The 20,013-nt window shown below is 39.0% G+C and overlaps 1 protein-coding gene across 1 annotated transcript in view; it reads right to left on the minus strand.

The window, feature by feature from the left end:
* prtga (protogenin homolog a (Gallus gallus)) overlaps positions 1-16,702 on the minus strand; it is a 57,035-nt gene extending 40,333 nt beyond the window's left edge. The window contains exons 1-2 of the mRNA XM_088921525.1: positions 16,636-16,702; positions 14,022-14,324 (exon numbers count right to left, since the gene is read on the minus strand). Of these exons, the coding sequence (XP_088777651.1) occupies positions 14,022-14,324; positions 16,636-16,702 (370 nt within the window). The remainder of the gene's footprint in view (positions 1-14,021; positions 14,325-16,635) is intronic.
* Between the last annotated feature and the right edge of the window lie 3,311 nt (positions 16,703-20,013).

Below are 20,013 nucleotides of genomic sequence, written 5' to 3' on the forward strand. Positions count from 1 at the left end.
TGACAATCCTTTCATCTGCGTCTCCCAAGCTCCAGTATCACGCAGGTTAATTGGAAGAATGTGGACTGTTCACAACTGTTTGCTTTCCAAAGCCATCCTATATATGTTATCACCGCAACAGCCTCGCAGACTGGCAAAGAGAGAGAGGAGTGCACAGGGACCGAGAGGAAGGCTGTCTTAGAAAACAAGGAGATAAAATAGAAAAAAAAGAGCTGAAAAGCACAAGAGGCAGCAGTCGAGATTAGAGAGGGATCAGGGCTGTACCGAACTGAATCCTTCTACTGTAGGTGCAAGGTTATCTTGTCTTGATTGCACAGCTGCTGCTTGTACCATGAAAGTACACTGACAAGTCTTCATTAAAATGGAAAAGACAAAGGTCTTCATTCAACTAACCTCAAAGAATATGCTATACTTTTACAAAGTGGAACAATCCAAGGCCAGCTACCCATTAAGAACAAACATCTTTTCCGTGCAAAATACTGTATGTGGTGCTAGAGATTATCAGGCTAGGATGCCTTGCACTCACAATTCCTGACCCAGTACTGTATATTTCTGCATCAGCAGAAATGTACAATTACCAGAAATATTGAGGCTGATAAAAACGATTATGTCCAGACGCACACCACATCTTTAAAAATTATTTACTTTTTAGCATACCACCCTTGGGATAAATTTGGCTAGGACTGATGGTTTCCGTAAAGTTTGATTTGCAGATAACAAGACTGAACAGGACTGCAGCTTCTCATCCAACCACACTTTTGTTGATTTATTTGATATACTGCAGTAGTTTACAAGTTCAACTGGCACTCAGGACTTAGTTACTGTATCTCTAATAAATAACATATCTGGTCAATGGACACATGGTTTCCTAGGTGCTTGTGCTTGGAGTACACACACAAGTATTACCAAAACACTTAAAGTAATGTAGCAACAATGACGAAACTCATTTTACAAACTGATTTTTAAGCATATATTAGATCATTCGACTGTTCCCCTCCTTTGTTTAAGCGACAACATGACAATAACTACAGGATTCAGCTGAAGATTTATATACAAAAGAGAAATTGCTGAACTGTCACCCTCCATTCAAATACACATAATTCTGACTGAGTTTACCTCCCCAACTATGATTAATAGTTGTATGAGGCCCATGCTGCCAGACTGACTTGTAATGCAAGGAAAAATCCCAGTGTGATTGAATGGGCCTTAAGTGAATGATTACCAGTGCATTGGAGTTTGACAGATTCTTAACGCATTTAAATCCCCATGTTTTAACTGTGGAGCAAAGGGATTTTCCCTTGAAACTGCAGTTGACATTTTGACATATCAGCTCTAGATCTGACTCGCTATTTTTCCACTGCCTGTTTTCAGTATAACTGCCAAAAATAAGCATATTAGCAAAGGTAGTATTCAAAGAGCTCTCTTTGGATATTCTTGGGAAACTGTTTCAATACTTTCTTCCAAACACACTGGTAAACAGGAATTGCGTTAATGTCAGCTGTGACTCCAGTCTGAACCCAAAAATTTAATAAAAGATTTAAACACTAAAATGGTCCTGTGGTCCACATTTTTTAATTGTTCATGTAAATAAACATCTAATGTTAAAATATTATATTAACTAATTACATCTCAACATGTGTGAATTCTATTCCATTTGTTTATTTATACAGTCTGTTGAGAATCCTAACTTTCAGCACAGTTCATCTCACCCGACTCCATGAGGAACAACTCTGCCTGCATGAATTGGGAAAATAGATTATTAAGAAAACATCAACAGAACTATAATTTAAAACACATGATCCCAAAGCAAGTTAGGCAACTAAAAATATTGACCAAATATGACAAATACAGTATATGTCCAAAGATCTTGCGGTGTTTGAGTACACACAGAACCCACAGATCTGGCTTACATAGTATTCTAATCATGAAAGGGCAGTTTATACTGTGGTTCGTCTAAATGGTATTTTGTAAATCTGCTTCTCAAATGGCTACATTTGTAAGACTGTATTCGGTCTTTTATAAACATTTTCACCAGCGTGTAGCAAATTTTTAACAGAATTAGTTCCGGGCTATCTGATCCTTTTGTAAAACACAAACAGACTATCACTGCTATAGGAATCTGAAGTGGTGTAATACACACCAACAGAGAGAGGATCAGGGCATTGATCCCTTTAACAAATGTACATGTCCTCGACGCACAGACCAGTACTTATTAAATTAAGCAAAAGGGAGTCATAGGCTAGGCACTTAAAAGTCCTGAACTGCTCTGGAGGTGAGCAAAATGTGAGACTGACCTCTAATCAACAGTAAAGCACATTCCTCATGGTTACACAACAGGGGTTTCCCACCAGGCAGGTATGAAATTAGTGGCAGAAAAAGGACACTGTGAGAATGTTCAAATCAAAGAGTTAAAAAAACAGTTAACAAATACAGTGTTAGGAAACAGTGCGGGTACATTGATTATTGAAAAACAACAAAACTTAACTAGCGAAATCTATACTCACTGTGGCTAAATGAACAATGATTAGTACCTTAGTTAAAACTAAACACACAACTGACCTTTTACTTATGGGATCCAGGGACACCTGTAATGTCTAGTGCTTTTTAATCAGATGTTAAATAAGGTGAAGGACAAAGCAAGCTATAATATACTACAAAAAGAAATTTGCTTAGATTTAATTCCTTAAGCATGTCATACCACACTAAATTGCTGTGGTTCTAGAGGATAAAACCCCCACAGAAAATCGTGCAAAATTGCACCTGAATGCTTTTAGTGTGTTAAATACAAACTTTGTTTCAATTCCTTAGACGTGTTAATTCTCAAATCATAAATAAGAAAAATAAGGATTGTAACATCTATATTAAAAAAAAAACTTTCTAAGTAAAAAGCAACAGAGATCCTTAATCTGGGCTAATATTGGTTCAGGCGATGAAGTGGCAGCGAATGTTTAAACTGCACTTTATTTTGCGACAAAACACTGGGCTCACAGCATTGCATTACATAACATCACCTCATGAAAAACTAAAATACGGAAGTCTTACATGACAGACAAATCCAAGACTGAAGCACACGACAAATATAAGAAACAACATTCAAATAAATCCAGTTTTTCACATTTTTGCTAATTATATTTCATCCATGGGAGACATCTCTGCTTTGTTCTATGCAGTGCATCTTCCCAAATAGAAATTCAAGTGACACCAGCACATAAAGAAGATCTGACTGCTCACTTTATACATTTTTAGGTTGTTTAAGAAAGGGCATGGGCAAAAAAAAAAAGTTTTTTTAAAAAATAAAACAGGTTTGCTCTCAAAGTTATTTTAAATAATCGCAGCGCAAACGTTTCAGAAAATCCCACCGGCACAAATAAAAGCGGATCTGGGCCATCTGCCCCTTCCACTGCCCTCTCACCTTTCACCTCTGCCCTCAACAAATCTCTGCTGGAGCATAGCTTAGTAAAGCAGGGCCCAACCGGCTCCACACCCCACAGCAAACTGCGCCTTCTGGCTGCCTGCAGACAGCCAGTCAGTGACATGGGGCAGGGAAGGGAACGCTGGAGACTTTCGGTGTTGCAACATCTCTTCTCTTTAAGAAAATGAGCGTGTACATTCTCTGCTCCATACTAAAACTAATACTGGGCAAAGCCCTGCTTAAAAGACAGATATCACTGCTGATTTCTGTCACTGAGGCTTTCAGGACAGCCACATCAGGCTTTATCATGTATTTTCTTTAACACTTAAATACATTCATTCACATACTGTACATCTTCAACATTTATTTAAAGAACACCCGCTAATTCCCTACTTATTCGATCTGAAGAGCCCTTCAGTAAGTACCAGGCTATTAAACTTAAATGGTATTGATGAATCTTGGTTATCCTTCCTTTGTAGCCAATACTGTTCTGAAGGAGTGAATTAAATCTGTTAAAAGTCTGAGGCCTTAATATAATTACCACCTCTGCAGTCTTTAATGAGAAGAGAAATAAATAAGGGCTAGCAGAGCAAAAAAGGCTAAAGTCTAAAAATACCCATTAACACAAAACTCGTGTGCAAATTAGAAACTGTGTTCCCATAGCAATTTTTCCTTAAAAGAAGATGATAAAAAGACATTGCGCCCCCAAAAATACCGTCTTCTGCCTTAAAGTTAACTGCTAATCTTCTGAATTGTCCCCGTTACACAAGAAAGCTGCCCTGCTAAACCGTGCAGCAGAGGAAACAGTGGGTCAGTGGCCGGGTCACACTGAAACAAATGTTCCCTCAGAGATGCCGGCCGCCATGCTGCCCTTCTCCTCAGTGCTGACATGCCATGTTGCCGGTTTCTTGGAAACTTTAAAACACTGGAATCCATGTGAGCAGTAGCGAGCAAGCGCTCCGGATTTCTACAGGGGACTGGAAGCAGCACGGCTCCCCCTGGGAGAGCAAGAGGCCTTGGCGCAGTGGAGAGGAAGCCCAAACTTCAGGTGCCTCCAGGAACCCAGGCCACACACAAACCCCGAGATTGTTGTTATGCAAATCATAAAGGCCATTAACAGACAGAGAGCCCACATAACCTGATTCCTTTAAACACTTTTATGAAACTAAAGGTTAATTTTATGGCATCTATTTAATGGCCTTAAAACCTCCTTAAATGTAACGTTTCACTGTAATACGGTATTCAGAGGGTTAGCTGCAAGCATCTTGCTTTAATACGTTTATCAGGCTTCGTTCAAAAGCATGCACATGCATACCAAAGTATGCCAAAGAAAGTATAAACGGCATCAAATTAACGGTTCTCTCTTTTACTTTCCTTAATTTGGTAAAACAGAGAATCGAGTCCTTTGCCATAGTCTTAATCTGTGCCACTTCAGAACAAGCCCACAATAGCAGCTGGTGGCAAAAACAATCGAGCTCAGAAGGTTAGCCTTGCCTCCCTGTTAAAGAAGGTTCTTTAATTCACAATTATGTTAAAAAAATTAGAAATACATTTTTAAACATGACTTTTAATGGTTATTTAAATAAAGCATTCACTTAGCAAGTTCTTTGCTCCACTATTGGAATTGGAGAAAGATCAGTCTCAATGTAGAAGCTTTCTGAAAGTATCAGTCAACAGGACAATGGCTATGTGCACAGCAGAACTAATTCGCTCGGGCCCTTTCATTACTTCTCCATTCCCAATGGTGTTAAAAAACAGGAAATGACAGGGGAGACACCAGTAAGGCACTTTAGCCTGCTTCAAAGCCTTTCAACTTGTGTGGCTGTTGTTCGTTCTGATTAAAAAAAAAGGTTGATGCTCAAGCAAGGCTCTGACTTGGCCTAAACTTCTCAGACTGGAGCAATTTGCCAAACGAATGACTGAAAACACTGATACCGAACCCTGCAGATTCTCCTTCCATAACTCTGCTGCTTCACAAAATGATGTGCCAAAACCAAATGATTCACCAAATACTAGTACTGACTTGCATTTAAAGTTTCAATTGCGTATGCATTTTTGTCAAATTTCATATTTTTAATTCTGTTTCATGGATGGCTTACAACAGAATTTCCACGTGGCAGTGTGAAGGCTGGTGTCAACACTGTATCTGAATTCACAATCACAACACCCTCCCTAAACGACTGTCAGTTCCGAAAAAAATGAACTGTCTAAAAGTATTAAAATGTAACCCCAATTTGATTTATCAAATAAAATCACATCTTATATATTAATGGGTATGTGTATCGTGTTATATCTTTTACCTGCTTGCAAAGCAAATTTCCCGTTTGGAACAATAAAGGAAGCAGGTAATCTGAGAGATTAATTTAAGGATGTAATTTTGGACATGAAATAAAACCTTTTTGATTTTCTGAAGAAAAAAATAGCCAGCTCTCTCTGTTGTAGAAAACTGTCTACATACTGTACATGCTCACAACTACACAAGTGATCTTGTCCACTAAAGCCCTCCAACACACCGTATCAAAGCAATACTAAAACCATGAGCATGAAGGAAGAGGAGAAACTTGTAGAGGGTCCTATTTCATCACAAGCAACTTGTCATGCTCACTCAGACACAGCCAGGAGCTTAAGCCCCAGATTTGACGCTTGAAATTTATTACATCCAGTGGAGGAGTCCTTGATTCTAACTGCGTCTGTTTCACAGCCAGACAGCTGCGGTGATCTCCGCGCACACGGCTCAGCATATTAGTACATCAGAACTGACAAATTACAGGGCTCAAAGCTGCTGCAGAGCACAAGCAGGACGAAACAGCTCTTTCCCAGTGCCCTTTTCCCAAATCCTTCTGTGTGATGGCCTTCCGCCACCGAAGCCTGCTAATGACTTTCCACTCAGTGTGTGCCCGTAGCACACCCGGCTCTTTCTACAATCTCTGTCCAAGGCAGGAAAGATTTTTCTCTCCCCCGCCAGCCCAACCAAAAAGAGGGTGCTCTTACACACGCTGGAATCTTATGGCAAAAATCGCAACTAAAAATCATGAGGCCATGAAAAAAACAAAAATGCTGTTTTGATTTTTTCGATGGCCCGCTGCACATATGTGAATGCCCAGTGGCCAGAAGAGTTGTCTAAAACTGTTTCCCATCGTACCCACAATAAAAGGGATATAGACATTTGTGATTAAACTTATCAGATTTACTCTGTGTGGTTTATGTGCCTTTGTTCATTTTCTAAGAGTCTGTCAACAGTTTTGCTTAAGAAGCAAAAAAAAAACATTCAGAGAACATGAGTATTAGTGGTGGTAACAAATTCACAGATCATGAGCTTAAAATAAACACCACACTACATTTCACACTCTATTCAGGCCCGTCTAATTATTAAAATGGTTCCAGGCCTGACTGCCACTTGCCAAAGACAGGGATTCAAAAGGGTTCATTTTGTTACTTTGTATGCAAATGCCCATAAAAACCACCACATGCTGTGATCAAGAGAAAATGGATTAGGACACAAGCAACAAATGTAAAGCAGTCATGCTCAGTCAAGAGAGTGTGTCCCACATCACCAACCACACCACAGCAACTGGCTTCACTCGCCCCCTGCATCCTGTATTTACTTAGGGAGCAAACCAAGCAAGAAAACAAAAACACCAACCAACTGCTTATTTGAGCCCAGCAGATGACCAGGACATTTGCACCCTGCGTTTTTATACAGTACGCACGAGAAAACAACAATGGAACTGCCTTTTGCATTTGCAACAGCAGCAAACGTAGCCCGCCGGCCTGCATCAGCAGATTTTTATATGGAGTAAAATACTACATCTCAGTAATGTGCAATGCCTGTATCTGTAAATACTAAATCTATCACTAGTTTCGCAGATGTTTTTCATATGGGTAGGCATTGGTTTTTCTTTGTTTTGTTTAGCAAATGGTCAGTCCTAAAAAAGCTCAGACAAGCAGTTGAAAGTAGGAATGCTTTGCTGAAAAGCTAAACGGATCAATCACTGCACTGATAGCTGCTGGGAAGATTCTGGATAAAGTTTGTGGCTTTGTCCTTTTCTCCCTTGAACACCCTGCTCTTTGTGAGTCCAAGAGGTCACTGGGGAGCTGTTGCTAAGTTTCTTAAGGTCTCAAATTATTGCTCGTGTTTCGCTGCCTCACATTCTCAGCACTCTTAACCTTTTTTGTTTCTAAACTTCTTAGCGGGCAAAATGTACTTTTAATTAGACACAGACAGAAAGCTGATGAGAGAGAAGCCTTCCATACTTACTGAATTTAGGAAACAGAATATCAAGCTAGTAAAAGCAAAATGCGTTGAACTCAAATCTCGCAACTGCTCGCACTATTTACTAAACACCAAAAGTTCCCTACACTAAAGCACTGTTTGCTGTGTTCTGCGATAGGTGTTTTAATTGAAAAATCTTGGGTTATTTATAAATTCTTAACAAAAAAAAAGAGACTTTGTGGGCAGCATGGTGGTGCACTGGTTAGCACTGCTGCTGTCTACCAGCTCTGGAGCCCCGGGTTCAATTCCATACCTAGGGCGCTATCTGTGTCTCTCCATGTTTGCATGGGTGTCCTATGGATGCTCTGGTCTCCTCCCACAGTGCAAAAACACACTGGTAGGTTAACTGGCTTCCAGAAAACTTGGGCCTGGTGTGCATGTGTCAATTTACAAAAGTCCAGCATCCTGATCACTACCATCAGTGACTGCAGTATTCATGCTATTCTGAAATGCTTGTTCAACACTACCCCCAGTTATCTTGTTCTTTGTTCAAATGATTTACAGGTGGATATTCTCAGTTACTAGATGTGTTAAGTTACTTAATCTTCTCAAACACTTTAAAACTATAGCTGTGCATGAATACTGTCCCAGATGCAGCATGTGTGAAGACAATAGTCTGATAAAAGTAGCACGTTCTTCACTTTGCTGTAAATCAAAATAAAGAACCTAGTACTGCTCTTTTCAAAAAGGGTTATTAGGCCAATGAATCACTTTCCTGGTGTCAAGAATGGTTTGCCAAGAGGTCATTCTGGACTTACTGGACAGCTTTAGAGTTTGTAATTAACCTGGACATGGGATTTCTTAACCTTATAAAGCATTTAAAGTCATGTGTCAATTCAAAACAGCACATCTCTCTAACCTTTTAAATTCAAAATGTAAACACAAATTCAATATGTCCAATTATGCACTGGCTTTAAAGAATGTACATAAGGGAAGAATTTCCTAGGCTTATTTTAGCATCCAGCTCTTTCCAACTGGAAGCCAAACTAGGGACGAGTTCCTCAAATTGTTTTGTTTTCTCAATAACATTTTAATTTTCTGCTGCTGTCTTGTGGTCAGTGAAACATTTGATGACAAAGACAGATCATTTTTAATCATTAGTTTCATGAAGTCAGAGTGCCTTCTTCTTAAAGGTTAAAGATGGCACAGCCCTTGCCTAAGCCACACACTGCACTTGCTAACACTGGAAAATCAAGCTAAGCTTTCTTATGGAAAGCAACAAAACCTAAATCTATCTTTTCTGACACCCAACTTGTTAAGCACAAGCATTTAATTTGATACCCAGGAAGGAATATCAGAATCTACATTTATTATTCATTTGACTGATGCTATTATTCAATCAGAAAAAACAATTGCAATTACTTTTTTTAACAAACAAAATCTCACCTGTGATTAAAACCCATAATCCCCCCGTCAGAATTTAATAACTCCAAGCACTACTCCACACTGCCTCCCAGGTGTTTACAAGAGTATTAATCAACATGATGGGTGGAGGAGTTGAATGATAAAAGAAGGCTCTGCAATTTAAAATGATTTGTGCTTTTATCCGCAAAGCAATTCTTTTAATTATAGATGTGTTAGAAGGAAGCCATGGGGATGCATTAGACTTGTGAGATACATTTTAAAGAGAGAGCCCACAATATATCTTATTGATATGTTTCTTGTCTTTTTTGTAACTTAAAAAACTCAGGAAAGTGTCATTAAGGAATTAAAATTTCCATTTTAAATTTATGGAGGTTTTGCATTCCAGAGAATTCAGAACCTGTCAGATTCCCAAAAAACACATTTGAGATATCTGCATTAACAAAGACATGCAGAAATGTTCTGAGGTAATAACAGTCCGGCACACAGAGGAGTAAAGTACTAAGGGAATTAATCCTCAGAAAGGTGTAGAGCAACTCCTCACCAAACACTTTCATTATCCTGGGTTTAAAAAAAGAACATTTCCGCAGTGTGTTTATGAGAATTTTAAGGAAACAAATAGATGCTCTAAGCTTCCCATATCAGTGGCAAGTCAATCTACACCCACTGACACCTTCCATGTAATCCTATTTAGTGTCAAAATCCACATGTTATTGTTCATGAAGACACACACAGGAGCCTCTGCTCATTCAGTTAGACTTGCCCTAAGGACACATATATTACCGGTTACCAAATGTCAGGTTTCCTGCTTGTAACAACCATTTTCATTTATTCCCTCTGGCCAATCTCACAGAACTTATTTTCTCTAAAAAAAATGGCAAAACGTTAGGGAGTGACACTAACTCTGGAAGACCGCATTGACATTTTCCTGGGCAAGGCGTTAGTGTGAATATTACAGAGGAAAGACACATCTTTGTTTGGTTTACGTTTTATTTTGGGAGGTATGTTTTTTTCCTTAACATTAAAAGTATCTTTTAAGATTGAGGAAACAAATACACAACAAAAATAACAGCAGAACAGCAGAAGTGATAAGAAACCTATTTTCACCCCCATAAAAGGTAATATGCAATGTTTTTCACTAAGAGAAAAAAAAACTCCTCTATTTAAAATATTTCACAGAAAAAGTCCATATCTATGGGGATGACTGATCACAAAGGATTCTAGGAGAAATGTTTGCAGCACAATTTAGAAAAGTCTGACCCATGTTAACTGATCTTTCTATCGAAGAAAACCTCAAATTCATAGGTATACTTAAAAGGTTTTGGTCAACTATTACACACTAGTATGTCGACCAAAAAAAGACATTACCCCAAACTAGAACATAAGGAACCTTTTCAGAAAAAAATAGGACGGACTACATTTTAGTCAAGATTTAGTTAACCAAAAGTCAATTAAGAATACATTTTCATCTATAATTACAACCTGGAGAGGACTCGTTTCTACAGCATGGCCTCTTACTAGCATAATCTACCCAAAGTGGCTCGTTTAGGAGTTCAACAGCATTGCCCTATATGGGAGTTGAACTCACAGTCATGCACCAGGCTAGTAACCACAGCCCCACACTGCTGCCTCAAATTATAAGAAAGCATACACTCAATTGTAATACACAAATACTATGAAGACATATTATTTTTAAGATATGAGAGCAATAAGTTTCAACAACTTTTTCAAAACAAATTCTAAAGAGGTTCTTTTGTCATCATTTTAATTGCCCTTCCCGGGATCAATAGGCCCAGCTGTCCTGGTCACTGATCTCTGGACAAACAACTGCCCACAAAGGAATCACTTTTTTAGGGGACAGTCAGGGGCAAGCAGACAAAAGTGGCTATGCTGAATAGCTTTTTATTAATTCCACAGAGTAGCAGAGCTCAAAACAATTGCACCAATGGAAGTGTTCTTTGCTTCGCTAGTTGACAGTGCAATAAAAGTCCATCAATTTAGATACACAGGAATCCTAGGTGAGAGCCCACTACCAAGCTTTCTCCCTAACAACTCCCTCCTGAATTCAACACACAGAAAGTGAAGGGCACGTCAGACAGCAGACTCCCAATCACCACCTTTGTTTTATCCTACACTCAAGTTTCTCAGGTACCTGCAAATTTTATGAGCTTCCAGATAGACCCGTCCATCAGAGCTAAGTGTCCCTTTAAAACAAGCCTGTAAACTCCACTGGCTGGTTTTATCACCTTTTAAGTTCATAACACAGAACAGCACACCCCCTCAATTAATAAAACACCACACACAACATCCTATAAAAATAATTTAATGTTAACTCCTCCGAACATTAACACACTGAAATGTGCTATATATTTTTCACATGCTTACTTTGTGCTTAAAGACATTTGTTTTTCCACCAGTAATCTGCAGTGTAATCTAAGGCTCATTAACTCTGACTTTTACTACTACTGCATTTACAAGGCTGTGTGGCATTTTCTGCAGACAAAGAGCATTGTTGTGATATTAGACTCAATTGCAGCTACAGAGTGTTGAGTTTCTGTGCAAAGACAAAATAACTGCTACTCCACAATGCTTGCAAAAGAATCTATAGTTTGGAAGATACTTAAAATATACTCATAAAAACATCAGTATGAAGCAACTCAAAGCTTTAAAAAGTCTTTTTCATGATTCTTAGCATATTATCCAGCTTGAAAACTCACTCTCCCAACCTTTAAAGTCAGAAACTCTTGTCAAAATGGACAGATATGATTTTCACTTTCAGCATCAATTTGGGACAATAGCCAGCTTCCGTCAATGAGGAAATAATTTAAAGACATAGCAGAGTTCCTTACAAAAAGTATTAAGCAACTTGAGCATAATTCTCTATGCAATAATTTAAAAAGCACTACCTCTTCTAAAATGTTTGCCCTTGTTTTTACAACAAAAAAACTGAAAAAGTATTATATCCAGAGGCTTGAAATATTGACACTTTTAAAATCAATAATTTACAAATCCTAGCTGCTATTAGGTATTCATCACAATGAGGCCAGTTCTAAGCTTGCACAGTGGTTTGAAAAACAAGATGTTTCAGGTCAGAAACTTTTTTAAGAGACAAGACTGCTTCAGGCTAATTGAGATTTGACCAGCAGAGCTGTGTCACAGTGGGGCCCCATTCTAAAGAATCCAATTTCCACCTTTTATGGAAAGGAAATAAACAACCAACTTCCTGTCTGCTGCATACTAGAAGGATTAGCAATTAATGGGCTTAATCCTTTTCACTTTCTGCTTAATACACATTTTTTCAGATATTATCAACACAGACATCCCATATCAAAGCTCATAGTCACTAAATGTAGCACTAGGTGTCTGAATACTGCAAAATGTATCGCTGCAGGCCATCTAGATGGATTTTAAATTGTGTTTCTTAAAGGCTGCTATCAAGGTGCCATTCAAACCATTTCAGACACTTGGTGGCCCTGCTTCTTGCTGAAGTTTCAAAACTCCCATTTCCGAAGTGAATAAAACACATTGAATATATTTGCTAAAACTGCTGTACTGAAGTAAATTACACTGGTCATATTTTTAAGGTTCTAAAAAGGATACTTATCTAAGGAGACAAAAAAGTTTGTCTTTACAAATACTATAGACTGCTACACACATCCCTGCCTTCTTTTACTCCTGCCCTAGGCTCAAAAACGCAAAGGTTGTCCGTTTTCTGACCCAGGTGTTCTCTGGGAGCTTGGGTTTCCCTGAAATAAGACTACAAAACAGAAAAGCGGGCAAATTCTTTTGTGCTTGGTCGAACAACAGGGAGCACGGCCCTGGGGGTAGTGGGGACGAAGGTCCCTAAAGACCAGCTCTGATGTCCTCAGGAGATAAAACTCCACGGCCTCTCCAAAGGGAAGGCCTGCCCATATATATGAAAAAAAAAATGCATTCCAAAAGAACAATTCCTGGCAATCACTTACTTTGTGAGGCAGCAACATGAAAGCAGTGGCCAGTGAATGGGGGTCATCTGCTCTTCATCACTAGGGTAACCCACGACCCGGACAGCTTCTAACCTTTTAAACCTGCAGCTACCTCATTTGCACATGAATGGCTGCATTTTCTACCACAGTGCAACTTCTGGGATCTGCGCTCTAACTTTTTAGAGGCACATGCGTTATCCTCCCTGATGTGTTCAGTTCCTCAGCTATCAGGAAGGAGTATAAAGAATTCACTTTCCCAAAACGCAACATTGGGCACTGCATTTCTGAAGAGCGAAAATATTCAGTCCACCGCCAACATTAATCACAGCAAACTTGAAAGAAAATGATAGCATCCTGCTGACAATACAAGAAACTCTCATTTTCTTCTGAATCACAGAATGCCTATTAATGTATTAAGTTTTTATTTATCTTATTACCTAAAAGAGTCATTTTGCAAAATTTATGACTACAGCAATTCAAAAACTGTAATTTGTGTACTAAAAACTACACACAAGTAAATCTTTAATACATGTGTGCACATGCATGTGTTGGGCTAATTAACTTTAGCTCAACACTACATTTGAATATGCGACTAACACACTGTGTCATTATCATTGATCTATGAAGGAGGGTATGAAGGAGGGGTTGAAGAACACATCATTTCTGTCATTTTAAATATTAACATTAATGTTAAGAGGACCTATTTGGAAGCATAATGAAAAGGCAGATCTCAGATTCCTGTGAACACTAGGCATCATTCCGTTACTGTTTATTAAATTCTCAGAGTTTCAGCATACTGGATAACCCTGTTTTTGACAAAACAGAAATGACAGCATTTTAAATCACTGACTTTCTGCAGTTAAGAGTGAAGTACCAAACACATTGATCTGTATCTGTGAACAGGGATGTAAATCTCATTCAGCGGTTTAGGTCATCGGCATGCCTAAATAACAAGGCCCACAAAACTCACTGAGTTTTGGACAGAAAGGCATTCCAGAGAGCTACTTACTTGCAATAGTAAGGCGAGCTTTCTGACTCAGGATGGCTCCATACTTGTTCTGAGCAAGACACTGGTAAAACCCATCGTCCGATTTGTCCCCTCTCCTGCTTTCCACCTCCGCAATATAAAGAGATCCATTGGCGAGAGGATAGACACGTTCACTCTCCACAACTTTTACTCCATTCTTCAGCCACCTCACAGCAATGGGGGCCTCGCCGTGCGCTTGGCAATCTAATATCAGGGGGTCCTTCCTCATTACAGTCACATCGTGGGGCTCTTTGATGAAAAACAGCTCACTAAAACATAAAACACCTGGAAAGCAGAGAAAGTGGAATTAGTCTTAGGCAACAGGGGACCAGGGTCTTACATAACACATTTCACTAAGCTTCAGCCTGGCTTGTGGTGGGATTTCCTGCATTTCAGCCTCAAAGGTCAGCTTAAACACAGGGCTTGGACTTCAGCCATCTTTAGTATTTACCACGCTGGGATACTGAAATCATATTTCCATCTCTATGTTCCTTTCTGTGCTACTGGCAATTTAATCTAATTATTTATGCCTCATAGGCACACTGGCTGTGAAGTCTCAGATTCAGTGGCCTCCTATTAATTCAGACATTGTTGTACTGAACTCTCAGCATGGATTTTAAAAGTTGCTTCCATTTAAATGGGAAGCTGCCCTTCTTGAAAAAGAAGCTCTGTTAGAAGCAGACGTACGCACAGTTTCGCAAGTGTGTAAAAAAAAAGCGCTAAGAGCAAACAGTTGCATGGCTACTGCTAATGGAACAGCAGGTTACCATTCCAAGAATTCTTGAAATGGAAAATTTCATCACTTTGGGAGAAGAATTTGAGGCCAAGCTATTTGCTCATTTTACAGGCATGTCAAGAAGTAATCGTGAAGCTTTTTTTTTTAATTCGGACGTTTCCCTTAACAAATGTTACCCGAGCATTACGAAGTTGATTTAAAAAAAAAAGTTTTACAATTTGATATTTTATGTTTGGCTCCAAAGCATAGCATGACAACTTCAGTAAAAAAAAAAGACCAGTGTTTTCGGTACTTAAAAACACATTCCTTGTGTCCTTTAGGCAATTCCCTACATGACCGACCCGCAACATCAGTTAGAGAGTTATCTTGCGCTCGCTCTCTGAGCTCCTCTCTAGGATTTTACTTTAAAACCCGCAGAGATGATTATGAATTGCGAGGTGCGAAAAAGCGGGCATTAATCGCTCAGCTTTGAAATGCAAAGACGCGACTAACACCCTTTATCTGAGCGAGTATCCTAACACGCATCGTTTTGCACGTGCTTCGCGGCTCTCGGCTGTTCAAACAGACCCGACTTCTCCCGCAGAAGCAGCGTGTTTACGTGCGCACCCGTAGTTTGTCCAAATTAAGATAACACCAAACCCCTGGTCCAGCACGACAGTTTCTCTTTCGTGCTGCTGCACATATTCCTTTAATACATTAAATTTAAAAGGCAACCACAAGCATGGACTGTGTCCCATGTGCAAATCTTCAATTGAATTTTAATCCGACCATATACAGCTTTTTGAGCCGCTCCGAGCCACACTGCATATTCCCAAGGGATTCGATCCACAAAATGAACAGCAGCAGCACACAGGCTAAAAACTGAGCCGCTATCGCATTAATCGATACATTTTTAATCAACCCACATACAAGACAAGAGTCCCTCGTTATTTTTGTAAATGTTATCAATACTGTAAAGGCTACGTCAAAAGTTTTAAACCATTTTGTCCGCGCACACACACAGTCCAGTCTGTGACAATTCGAATAAAAACGAACCACAGGAACTTCAAGTTGACTTAAAAACAACTTTCTTGCTTCAATCGATGTGTTTTGCAAAACAGGAAAAAACTGCAGCTTTGACAGCAAAAACGACTAAAGAAAAGCGTGCGCAGCGAAAAGGATCTGCATTATTCATGCTAATCGATGTACTGTTTTACATGTTTAGCGCTAAAGCCAATATTCTCAGTAAAGCTACACAAAGTTAATCACGATTTCAGAGAGAAAAAGCTTTGTTTGACCACTGAGCTCCACATGTAGAATAGTGTAAAATAGCAAGTGATAATCTAGATTTAGACAACTACAGAATTTCTGGATTTTTTTGTAAAAAAAAATCCACGTGTATCACTAATGTTGCTATTTGCATAATGCTCGCTGACTCCAGAACAGAGGGAATCTTTGATTTTTAAAAACCCTGGAAAAAGGACTGAATGATTGAAGTAAAATCAGTTGGGACTGCATGGGGCAGATCGGACAATAGATGCCCCGTTGAATGGTCAGCGCGGCCATTGCGCTGCCCTGCTCGGACACTTCCAGATAGGAAACGTGTCCACTGTTAAATGTATTTTAAAAAGTCATTATTACAGCGACCTTAACTTTAATGTTACTGATAAGACTGCTTTCGGCTCCCATCCGAGGTTACAACCAGTAGTTTAGGAAGATACATTTATGGTCAAAATAAGTCATCTTAAGAGGCCAGCGAGAGGGGTAAGAGATACTTCCTATGGTCAGTTCGTCTTCCCACTGATGCACGTTCTCAGAAACAAAAATCTCCCTTTTTAAAAAATAAAAATAAAAAACTCAATTACAAACCAATACACTTACCTGAAATAGGAAGAAATACCGCAAAAAACAGCATACGCTGATATATTTTCCGTTTAAAAGACGCCATTTATTCCGGCTGTTTAGGCATGCTAAATCCTACTACTATTGCCTCTCACACTACTCTTTGCTAGCCTGCTTTCAACTGAGAGCGCCACTGATTGCATTAGGGACTACTTTTCGCTGAGCGTAGATACACCCACAACCCCCCCCCCAGCACTGTGTTGTGTAGCAGAAGAAGGAAAAAGAAAGAGTTAATCCGCCAATTTCCCTGAGTCAAGAACAGCCCATCCAAAAAAAAAACAGCCCATTCAGGTACGAAGCAGCGTGTAAGGTTTGAAGCTGTGAATGAAATACAGTTGCTTTTTCTTCTCCTCAGTTGCCCTGTTTACCTCAACTCACGTATAAATATATTTTTAAAAAGTTTAATTGTCTTTTAAGAAACAAAGCTTTCATAATCTGTTATGTATGGGATTTTTTTGGAGTGTTACGCACATATGATTTGAAGACAAATATGTCCATTTCCATTTGTAAATTCACATATTGCTATGTACTGCACTCTCTTCTTACATTAATATTAATTCCCAGCATAAGCCATTCATCAGAAATATTTACCTTTATAAAAACTTCTAATCCAGTCATGGGCTTTATCTTTTTTTTTTACAAAACTGGTTACAAAAAAGGTGAAACTTTTCAATCTTCTTTTTAACCTATCCCCTTTGAAATTTATGTTCATAGTGTTCACTATAATCTTTACTACTGGATAAGAGATTTTGCTTTTGGAGTGACTCGCCGGAACACTCTAATCCAAGTCAATATATCCCAATTAATATGGTCTCTGTCGATCCCATCATTGCAAGACACTACTACAAGTTCCTGAGTAGAATATTTCCCCCATTCACAACTTGAATTCACAACATGAAATTCTTCAGTCAATTTAAATCCTTCTCACTGTGATCTGCAAGGCATTTCCATGACTGTTGATTAAAATGTTGATTAAAAGTTTGATTCAAGGCCTTGCTTATACATCCATCCATTGTCTAGCCACTATATCCAGCACAGCTTTGCAGAGACGCCAGAATCTACTCTGCCAAGCGATGGGCGTAAGGCATGGTACACTCTGGATGGGACGCCAGTCCATTGCAGGGCACACACAAACACAGACATGCCCTCACACACTAGGAACAATTTTCCCAGGAGTCAATTAACCTCCTAGTATGTTCTTGGACTGTGGGAAGAAACCAGAGAACCCTGAGTAAGCCCACATGAACACAAGGCAAACATACAAACTCCACACAGACAGCAACCCAGGTCCAGAGATGAACCCAGGGCCCCAGTGCTGCGAGGGAGCAATGCCAACTACTGTACTACAGAATTAAATTGAGTGCTGCCTACCTGGCTGTACATTGTACTAGAAAACAAATATACCTGTGAACGTCAGCTGAAAACTGGCTGTTTCAGTCATGGTGGCATTTGACATTTTCCTCTGCAGAAACAGGCCATTGGTACCGCCATCACTGTATAGAAGCTGCATTTTGAACATAATCTGATGAAAATGCAAGAAATGTCACTTTACATTGTACAGCAATGGCCAAGTGAGATGTGATCACTTCTTTGGTTCCTTACGATTTCTCCTGACCACTCAGTGTTAAAAAGTGCAGGAGTGCCAGTCAGGAAGATGTGGAGCTTGACAGAGGCAGTGCACTGCGTGATGAGAAATGAACAAATTCTCAAAGGCAGACAAAAGAGGAAGAAGTAATAATGGCAGCAGAGCACACACTGCACCCAGCACAGGAGCAATCTGAACACCTGTGGAGGATGAGATGCTAGTACAGGGCACACACACACGGACAGTTTAGAGACACCTAATCTAGTCAACTAGTAATCTCGACTAGTGACTAGTAATCTTGATGTCTCGCTATCTAAAGAAAGTGGAAAGAAAGAAGAGAAAACCCATGTGGACACAAGGGAAACACTCAAACTGATAGTATAAGACATTAACCTACACACTGGTGGTGGTGGATTATTACATTAGCTGTAAAGCACTTTGAGTGGAGTGTCCAGAAAAGTGCTATATAAGTGTAAGCAATTATTATTAATTATTATTATTATTAAATTGCAGGTGGTTGGCATGCAAAAAAAATGAATTTCTTTGGATTGATAAAACAAAGTGCAGATTAATTGTTCAAATTGGGATGATGTAATTAGTGGGGTACCTCAGGGATATATATTATGACCACTGTTCACTCTAATTTATATGAGAGTATTATATTTTTATAATTATTTAGATACGATAATAGGTAAAGAAGTCACATTTACACATTATATCATAAAAAGAGGATATAACAAACATTGTAAAAGTAAATTCAAAGGAATTATCCCAAATTCAAGGCAGGGCAAACACCTACAGTTGAAATTGAATGTACTGTACACAAGTGTAATGTAGTCTTACATGCTGATGCAGTGCTTGAAGAAACTACATATGAAAATAATAGAAAAGTATTATGTTGTAGTATCATTTATATATTCTAGACAATGTGGTGAAGCAATAAGAAAATCAAACAATGTTAGGACAGCATATTAAAAATGTTGAATGTAAATTAAAGTTTTGTGTTAAAACTGGATTGTATGTTTTATTTTAAAATTGTAAATTGTTAACAGCAAGACTCCATTTACAATTTTGTGTATAGCCCTGTTGACCATTTTACAAAAAGAGATTTTTCTGTATTGGAACCAGTTCATAAAAGCTCAAGCAGATAGATTCCATGGCTTAAAAGTCTTTTTAGTCTTCAATTAATTCTTATTGTCAAAATGTCATATTCAAAAACCAGAATATAAATATTCTCTGGTTCAGCAGGTGTTAGATTGCAATGATACAGTTGAATGGGAGGTGGAAGTTTGATTTTTTTACTGCCGTTTTCAATTTTAAATGCACAATAATAACCTGTGATTTCCAACACTTGGTTTATAATATGGAGCCCTACAGTACTAAAAGAAACAGCCATGACACAGTGATAATACAAGTACAAACAGAAGGACAAGGTATGTATGTTTTACAGGTGCAGAGTACTGTCAATTCCAGCAATTTAGGTCTCATTTTGTGTGACTCTGCCTGCAGATGCACTAGGATTACATGATGCATCCATCCATCTGTTTTCTAAGCTCTTCATCCAATTCAGTGTCACAGGGGAGCCAGAGTCTATCCCAGCAAGCAACAGGTGCAAGGATGGCAGTCCAACACAGGGCACAATTAACTCACCAGTATGTCTTTAGACTGGGGAAGGAAACCTGTGCTTCTGGAGGGAACCCATGTTAACACAGAGAGACCATGCAAACTCCACGAGTTAGCTCCCCAGATCCAGAATTGAACCCAGGGCCTCA

Source organism: Atractosteus spatula, chromosome 7, assembly GCF_055471065.1.
Source record: "Atractosteus spatula isolate fAtrSpa1 chromosome 7, fAtrSpa1.hap1, whole genome shotgun sequence".
Classification (NCBI taxonomy): domain Eukaryota; kingdom Metazoa; phylum Chordata; class Actinopteri; order Semionotiformes; family Lepisosteidae; genus Atractosteus; species Atractosteus spatula.